The sequence below is a fragment of the Nothoprocta perdicaria genome, unplaced genomic scaffold, assembly GCF_003342845.1.
Source record: "Nothoprocta perdicaria isolate Ctin4 unplaced genomic scaffold, notPer1 scaffold_78, whole genome shotgun sequence".
In the NCBI taxonomy this organism is placed as follows: domain Eukaryota; kingdom Metazoa; phylum Chordata; class Aves; order Tinamiformes; family Tinamidae; genus Nothoprocta; species Nothoprocta perdicaria.
In genome coordinates this window covers 1,454,466-1,463,925 of record NW_020456065.1, presented here as the reverse complement: position 1 = coordinate 1,463,925, position 9,460 = coordinate 1,454,466, and the positions used below count along the sequence as shown (strand labels likewise).

The window sequence follows — 9,460 nt, the reverse complement described above, 5'->3', positions numbered from 1 at the left end:
ACCTTTGGACACCCCCGGGAGCTTGCCCCAGGTGCGCAGGGTGTCGATTTGAGAAGTCGCTTTTCTGTAAGGTCCCAGGAACTGTCCAGCAACTGGACCCCTGGGAAAAATATGGAAGGGAGAGCGGTTTCTCACGCTGGCACCTTATAGCTGCATTGAGGGTAAATCGAGAAATAGAAAAATCGCAAATAGAAAGGGTTTTCACAGCACCTGTAACATGGACTTCTTTACTGCTTTGGTACTGCTTGGGTGTTCGCTTCTCGTGCCTGTAAAGGACGTAGCAAGTGCTGTTCAAAGCCAAAGTGGAAAAAACACCTCTATCTTAAGTGAGAAGGAAGATTTCTTCCTTTGTTTTCCTGCCACCAATTAAACCTGTCCAGAGTAAAGGCATGGAAACAAAATAACAAGATGAGACCAATCAGATAAATTATTGCAGGAGTAGCAGAGGATAAATTTAGAGGCCCACCAACTGGAGATTTAAGAGAGCACATTAGAGATTACTGGAAAAGTGCATAATCATTATGGCCTTGATCCAGCAAATCACTTAAGTATATGCTTAACTACAAATATGTGAGAAATTGACTTCAACTGTTCTGTCGCATGCTTAACATTAAGCATATATTTAAGTATTCTTGATAAGGAGCTAATCACACTGTTTACCAAAGGATAGTTAGATCTTTGTGTGCTTTTCTGCAGTGTTGTGGACACTGTGTCCCTGAAAACCCAGCGTCCAGAAAGAAAAGTATTCAAGAGCTGCTAATCAGAAAGGGGGCTGTGTATTAGCATCTGCTTTGGAAATTGTCTTCAAAACATGCAGTAATTAAAAAAAAAAAAAAAGAAAAAACACCAAAATGGAGATTCGATTGGGTATATGACATTTACCATGACATTCTTATATCCAGTAGTTCTGAGACAGAACTACCTGAATGTGAGAATTGCTATGTTTAAGAAATATAGGTGATATTACAGCTCAAAGTTCTCATGAAAATTAAAAACATTAGATGTATGTAGCCAGACGGGTGACGGTTGTATTTTGTTTCTGTGGTAGCAATGTCTAAGCAAAGCACTAGCAGAATCCTGAATCCTCTCCAGGGTCCTGCCAATCTAAATTAGGTCATGGCACCTCATGAATAGCCACCTATGGATTCCCCTGTGCCTACATCAACAAATTCAAGTGTGCTGCGCTGCCTTGTGGCAAGGCCAGTGATGTGTGGGGCCCCAGGGACAGCTTGCTGTGTACCTGCCGTGCCATGGGGTATTCATGCTGCATGGATAGCTGCACAGATAGATGCCGTTCTTTTTCTCTCTAATGTCTCAGAAACCTCTTACGGGTAGATCCAAGTACACTCATTGTCTCTTGGCCATTTAGCTATCCTGGCTGTGCTTTCTGCCTTTCTTTTTCCTGGTTTCACACATGCATGCCCTTAATATTGCTGCAATTAAATCAATAAAAGTACTTTGCATAAAGGAAAAGAAAAAAGGCCTCACTGATGATGCGTGCATTGTATTTGAACCTTTATTTCATTCTTTGAGTCAGTTCTTCCTCATTAGGGAGAGGCTTACCTAACAGCACAGAGTGTTTTTAAGCAGAAGGAATGAAATTTAGATTGTGTTTTGGCTCAAAGACATGAAATGCAAGTTGGAACACGGACTGAGATGTTCATATACCAGTTTGGGATTTAAGTTGTGCTTTTCCATGGTTTCTCAATTCTCTATGTACCTCGATTCCTCATTTGTAAGAGGAAAATCTTGTCCTGTTTTATGGGAGGGAAAGTATGTTTGGATGCTTGGGTGTTACAGTGATGAGAAATTAGAGCTGTGGTAAATAACTGACTTTCTTGAGTCTGACCTAACAAACCCATTCTGTAAATATATTTTGAGACATAGTGAGAGGCTTATCTTTTACCAACTGTGGGGTATAAAGTCTCATCCATTCTGATGATGTTTTTGTGTTTGTTTGTATAGGCACATCCAGAGCAATACACAACCTCCTCAGGCTCCCGTGCCACCTTTAGGATATGTATCTGGAAACATTATTTCAGATTTGGAAACAGATGTTCCAGATGATGATGAGGACGATATTGAAGAGGAAGCTGTAGAAATCACTAGGCCACTAAGAGGTCTAGAGCATACTCCAGGCTCCAGTATGGACAATCTGGACAGCTCTGTGACAGGTAACCAAATGCAGTAAACACCGACACGAGCTTTGTTTGTAACAGTAAAATGCATCATCAGTCAAACACTTTATAAGTGAAAATTTATTCCACTCTATTTCTGTAACATTTAAAATGTGTTAATATTAAACACTGAAGTTAAAGAAGGATTTGAAAATACTTTGCTGCAAAATGATAAGAAAATCCATGAATTTTAAAAAGCTTTAAGACTTGAAAGAAAACTCAATTATGTCCCAGCTTTCATGAAAAGTTCACTCTAGTGGAGAAGCAAGTGAGTTACATAGAAAGGAGGAGGAAGACTTCTGCTTAGGAATATATTTTTCATAAATGAGTAGCATAGAAAGTGTTATCTTAAAACACTTTTAGATGTTTTGCAGGGTAAATGCTTTCACAAACGAACTCATGGAAGTTAAAAGACTTCAGAATAAGTGTAGTTACATCAACGCAACAGTTTTTTTGTAGCATAAATAAAACATTCGTGTAGAAAAATCTGTATTTTGAATGTACTTCATACCGATGATTTTAGTAATTGTTCCCTTTCAGTGGAGATATTTAAATATTCTGTCCCTTTTTCCTTCACTGCTGGTAACCCCTTGCAGGCCTGAAGACTGCAACAGCAATCATCAAAAAGGACTAGAAAAGCATACTGCACAAGTGCAGAGAGTCTGAATTGGTAAATTTGCTGAAAAACAGGCAGTGAAACAACAGTTTTTGTATGGATGTAATGAACTTTTGTAGGTATAAGCACATTTTACTTTAGCTTGAACTCGGACCTCTGTTTTGTAGTAGATATTCATAAGTTACAACTTTATTAGAGACCCAGATGTAGTTGGTATCTGCAGCTCCTAAGAGCTGATGTGAGCTCCTTCAGTCTTTGATCCCTAGGGAAGAGCACTGGCTGTTACTTGTTCTGGAAGGGAGGCCTGCTCCATGCGACTCCCTACTGCAGCACAGCTTATTTTCATCTCATCATTCTGATCTTGGAAATTGTGAAGAAAAATGCACCATTATTTAAACATTGCTGTCCTGAAAACACTGCAGGATGATGACAGTGATGGAGCATCAATACCTATAATTTTCTTCCTTTTCTCTTGTTGAATTAAATAGTGTGTTGCTTTATCCCACTTTCCAGGTTTTCTTGCCCCCTAGGGCTAGACTGCTTGCCAATCTAATTAAGATTTAAGAACTGTAGCTCTACTGCTGTGATTTGAAATCCAGATCCAACCAAAAGCTGTAGAGTTAAAGTTTAAATCCCTGAATTCAGAAGGTTAACTTATTAGTGCATGAGTATGTTAAGTCACTTTCCTTGAATTTCCAGTGTAATCTCCTTAAGGCTATAATTCTGCATATTTTTGCATATCTCACTAATGGCTCAAAAGCCTTCCCATTAGGCATGCAGTAAAGGTTTTGCACGGGTAACACAGGAATAAATAAAGAAATCAGGTTGATATATATTTTTCCTTTGGTATGTATTAATATGTCAATGTTGATKTATCTATAAATCAGAAAATGGCTGTTTTGCACATTTACATTTTCACCTAAATTGTGCACCAGCCTGTCTATGCAAACTAAGGCATAGCTGTGCTTGTGCTCCAATTTATAGCCTTTGTGCTCGTTGAAATTTATCCTTTTATGAAGCATGCTTTCCTAGTTAGTTAAAAAGTGTTGTTTATTTCTTGGAATGTTAAAAACCCGTTGGCATATTTTCCAGAAGTTGGGCAGAACCTGGCAGTGTAGACAGCGTTGGTACTTAGGGTCATCATTCCCGTTCATACTCACCACCATCTGGGGCTTTTCTTATCCAGCTGTTTTCCTTGTGCTGTTGCTTGTTTCATCACTGCCTGGGTCGGGTGCTTGGTCTCCTTCACTGCATGGCCACGTGTGGACTGGCGCTGCAGGAGGGGAACATGCAGCTGCATGGGAGGGAAAGGGACAGGCTGCCCCTGTAGCCTACACCTCAATTTGCCCACAACGATTAAGAAACTGTAGCCTTGCCAAAAAGGCTGTGTGCTACAGCCTGTGTGCTAGTCTAAACAACCTATAAAATCACGTCTCCAAATACTCAAACCACTTGTATTTTCCTTAGTATATGGGCAAAGCTTCAATTTTCTGAGTTAGGTTGTTTTTTATAAGGAGTTGGGAGGAGATTGTTTGTTATAGTGTGGGAATAGTTTCAAAAGAAAATTCTAGTATTTTCTGTATGTTTTTCGTTAAACTTGCAGGTTGCATTTTTAATATTCAGGAGGGTATATAATATATGGTATCTACTGTTTCTAAACTGTTTCTCATTCTTTAATTTGTTTTCCTTTAGGATGCCATTGTTTTCCACATTTCTAACTCACTCACTGGTTCTTGCCACTGCAAAAATTTAAGCTACTTCCTTTTGTCGGGCTTTGGATGGCTTGAATCACCATTTTCCTAGAAATTCATGTTTTATATGTTCAGGTCTTTAAAYATATAAAAGTGAGGCAAAACAAACGAGCTGCCCTGGAGGAAGCAGTGTTTCCTTTCATTTTTAAGTGCGTTCTGTGAGCTCAGTGTTTGAGAGAAGATTGAATGGCCCTTGCTAGATGCAGGCTTCCCCAGAGCACCWGGGCTGTAACGTGAGCGGAAGAGTTTCCTCGCTGGCTGCGATGCCCCAGCGAAGGCTCCAAGACACCCATCCTAGGAGTGAGGTGGGACTTTGTCCTTCGTGGCTGAGCTGTGGCTGAGGGCTTCATCTCCTGCCAAATATAAGGTTCTCCTTGGGGAAACACGAGCTCTGCGTGAACTGAACTCAGACTGCTCAATTCCTCTGAAACCCCAAGTGTTGCTCCTGTAAACTGTTTAAAACCAGGTTGTCTTCCAGGCCCTTGTGTTTTAGTTACGCCTAACTGGGGATTCAGACAGGGATTTAATGTGTGCTTTTAAGCTTTTCTTTTTGCAGGTGGCAGAAACATAACGTCGACATGTATAATAAAGTGAAAAGAAAGGAAGCACTCACACTAACTATATGATAATGTTTTTCCAGATATTGCAAAGGAAAATCAAGGAGGGAGATGTAGATTGGAACATGTTATGGATACTAAGTTGTTGATTCTGATTAACAGACAAAAAAAAAAAAAAAAAAGAGAGGAAAGCATCTCTAGCACTTCTTGACTTCTAATTAACAATCATTTAGATTTCTTTTTGCTTTCACAGACACACTGAAATAGGGCTTTTCTTTTGCTTGTGTTTAATGCTTGCATTTGTCTTGAATTGCTGTGCAGAGTGATGGCTTAAATGGTCATGGAGAGTCTGTTACAGTATTCTACATTAATAGACTTAATTAATTGCATAAGATGACTGTATAGGAAATTGACTTTCTTGTCACTGGAAAGACCTCTTGGTTTTGTGAGACCAAATTATTATTGCTGGGAATTTCTTTGCCCTGTCCTTGTCCTTCCATCCCAGAGCTTTGCAGCTCCAGCAGTAAAACTGGTAGTGGGAGCTCCTGTATCTTCAGTCCTGGTGCACTGGTGCTGAGAGAAGAGATACACCCACTAACTTGCAGGGAAATTATAACAAGCCCTTCTTCTGCCTAATAAACCAGCAGAAGATGGGAGTTATTCTTATAAACAATACTCCTGCATATGGAAACCAAAACTGATTTTTATAAATCATATAGAGCTGATATTATTAAGATTTCCATAGGATGGATCAGAGGATTACCTCCCTGATCTGACATTTTTGGGACTTAGTTTAAAAAAAAATCACTCCAATCACTGCCTGTATAGTAAAAAAGTTGTTCATTCATTGTGATTGGGACCAAATGGAATAATTTTTGAATATTACACAGAGTCATTTTCATGAGCCATATTTTAGCAAGGCAGAGTTCACTATTTGTATTGATTTGCTTAGGGATACCTATTGCAAAAGGTTCTATTTTATAAGCAGTTAGACAAATTACATTCAATAGGAAGAATATGTTTCATCGATTAAATATGTGCTCTGAAAATAGGAAACTACTAGTTTTTGTATCTCATAAAAATGGTAATGTAACAATTAGCAGGGTCATATTATAAAGCACAGACTTTAGCTTAATGGATCTAGGGATATGCATTCATCAGCAAGGATGGATTTAGCATAAAATGACATGTAAATGAATTGATGACTGATCATAAATTAATTTTAGTGCTGAAGATGTAATAGAGACACAGCAAGATGCCACTTTATCATAGTATTTTACTGCTCAGCAACATTTGAGCAACTACTTAATGTTCAGTGTGCATTTCTTCTCTAACAGCTTGAATAAATTTCAGAAATTTTTGTTCCTTTCAGCAATATGGAAACCAAAAAATCTAGAAAGATTGAAAATGCAAGCACAAATAAATTTGGCTAAGTGGCATAAATTCATTTTTCATTAAATGTTTATGAAGACATTAATTATGGTTGAGCCTATGAAGTGCCAAGTATGTATGTATGTTTTGCCTTATTTTATGGAGGATTTCCTGCCCCCAAATAGCAATTTYTAAACATTTATTTCAGGTATACTCATATATTGCAGCATTTGCAGCATGGTGGTACTATAAAGTGAAAGTCTAAGTATAATTTATGAAGTGCTATCATGTCCGTAGTCTTCATGCAACGCCTTCCATTACTCGTTTTTATTCTAATGATACAATAGCTGTTGCCCCTTTCTCTTTCATCACTTCCCCTGAAGCTTGTGCTCATTATTTCTTTAGAGTCATGTCAATAGTCAGATACACCCAAAAGAGCTTAAAGTTTGTCCCTTGTAAAAACACCAGGAGAATTATGCAAATACTTTCAGCTGAAATATCCTCAGTATCAAAGAACTTTATCCATGCTTCAGAAATCTGGATGTTCTAGCTCCTGTTCATCAAAAATCTGAGTAGGGATTTAATATTAACATGGATATAATGGTCTTGTGATGGAAAACATGTAGTTGTAAACACACACTGACATAAGTAGTTAAATTTACACATGGACATTGAGTTGCAAACAGAAAAGTACCTGATGGAATTGTCAGAAGCGTGAGGTTTGTTGAGAGCAGCTTTTATTTCACAAGTGCATTAGATCTTTTTAACAGTAGAGCAAGTGTAGGCTTTACGTAGAAAAATGGCATCTTTATTGCTTGTGAAATGCCACTAAAAGGGGTGGCAGGCCGTCTGCAAGAAACTAACACCTCTATCCCCCTCACCTTTTCCAAAGAGCAAAAGGGTTTCTGTTTGCATTAGCACCAAGAAATATTTTATGGGGCAAGAAAACAGAGTTCCACTTTTCGCAGAGTTGATTTTGTTCTGCGTAAAGCATTTACTGCTGCTGTCAGCAAGAGTAAAATTTACAGTTGCCAGAAAGCGTAAAAACTCCGAGGCGCTCTTGGAAAACACAGGAGCTGCATGTAAAGGAGACGCTAAAAGCCTGTTCCCTTCCATTCGGAGAATGCACAGTTGATCTGAAAAGGATGCCAGCATCTCTTATGCTGCCTTTATCCAGAGAGAAGCAAACGTGCATCTGATTTGGAAAACAAGAGGCCAGTGGGCRCTGTTGAACAGGCGGGCACCATGTGTGCTGCATTGAGGCAGCTGCGCCGGGGCCTGGGGTGCCCAGGCTGGACTCCAGCACTCTGGGCTTACGAGGGAACGTCCTCAGCTCTGSAGGGCAACCAAAGACATGCTTTGACTTGTGCAAGCTTTAGTGGGGGAATAAGTGTTTACACTTCGTCTCCACTTAGCTTACACGTAGTCTCCACTACGGAGAAGCTGAATAGCTCAGGAAGCCGTAGGAATAATGTAGAAGTCACACGTGTCTCTGTGGTGTCACGGTAGCTTGCCAGCTTACAGCATCTTGCTTCAGCTTCCTTCCAGGTTGCAGGTGGCCCCATACCCAGGAGTTAGATCATTATTTGTGCTGGTTGTCTCCTGCACTGGCTCTGTGAGCAAGCAGAGCTCGTGTCCATGCRAGAATTGAGCTGCTTCCACACTGGCACAGGGCTGGGCGAGGTGAAGSTGGTGGGAGTGATACATGTGCAGAGTATGGGAATACAGACAAGCCCRGGGGACGGGTCCTTCTCATAAAATTAACTAGTACACACCTGAATAAATGGCAGCCCAATAACAGCGTTCTATTGATAATTTATATTTATTTTTAATAATTTAATAGCTAAATTTATATTTAAGTCTTGTTGAGAAAACCCAGCATGCCTATGCATGGCCATAATGGTAGGTATACGCATGCATGCTGGAGAAGACGTTAGCAACTTCTGCAGATCTCTGGTATATTAAAATGTGCATTATATTTTGAGACAAGATGACAGTTCTTTTAAGAGCAGATGAAAAATAGCAACTATTCCTACGTATYCTCTGAAAGTATCCCATCCAGATGGGTTGAGTAACTGGCTGACAAGTGGAGCAAACGTGGACAAGTGGAAACTGAGACTTAGGATTAGAATACATCCATATTCTTGTCTCCATGATCTTGAAAAATAGTGTATATCCATACATACATTGTTCAATATATATTTATATATGTGTATATAGGGAGACTACAAAAAATAATATAAAAAGCTTGGGACCTGATTCAGGGAGCTAACCAAATATGTGGTAAACCTTCAGCACCCGACTGTCTTTGATACCTGTAGGTCTAGCATTTTTTCGTTTTAGCTTGTGCTTAAATATTTTGCAGAGTGTATATGTCGACAAGCAAGTGTTTGAAAAAATTCCTTTGTTATTATATTTCATTTTCTTATATCTTCTTGCAGTGTTCTATCTGTAGTGTTTCTTTTCATGCATCATCAATAACTTTTATCMAGCCTTTTTATTCTTCTTTCTGAGTGATATTGAATCCCACTTTCTTAGTTAGAAATTATCTTCTCAGAGGATACTCAGTTTCAGCTTTCCTTCGCTTCCTTGCATCTGTCTGCCTCGGGTCAAGTCTGTTTGGAAAATAACAATTTTATGTGTGCTCTTGGCAAGCAGAACCAAACTCTGTCACTCTCTGTTGCACTTGCCACACTTTCTGCCTGTCAGACYTCTACAGACCTCTTCAGTTGCTTTTCTTCTATCTTAGGAGTGCATGGACATGTGTTATTATAGCCTGCCACTGTGCTGACATTAGAACATTTGGTATCTGCAGCATCACAAAATACTGCATTGTTCTTGGGGTTGTTTTTTTTTTTTTTTTTTTTTTTTCTGCAGGGTGCTGCTGACTAACTTGATGTTTTCATTTGTTGTAACTTCTGACTTATTTGGCAGGATATTTGTAATATTTTACACTACCACTAATTACTTAGCCCATCAATTTGGTAC

General features: G+C 39.2%; 1 protein-coding gene across 1 annotated transcript in view; it reads left to right on the top strand.

The window, feature by feature from the left end:
* Positions 1–9,460, top strand: part of ROBO2 (roundabout guidance receptor 2) — a 141,815-nt gene that overhangs the window by 112,188 nt on the left and 20,167 nt on the right. Inside the window, exon 21 of the mRNA XM_026051649.1 lies at positions 1,966–2,174. Within this exon, the coding sequence (XP_025907434.1) occupies positions 1,966–2,174 (209 nt within the window). The remainder of the gene's footprint in view (positions 1–1,965; positions 2,175–9,460) is intronic.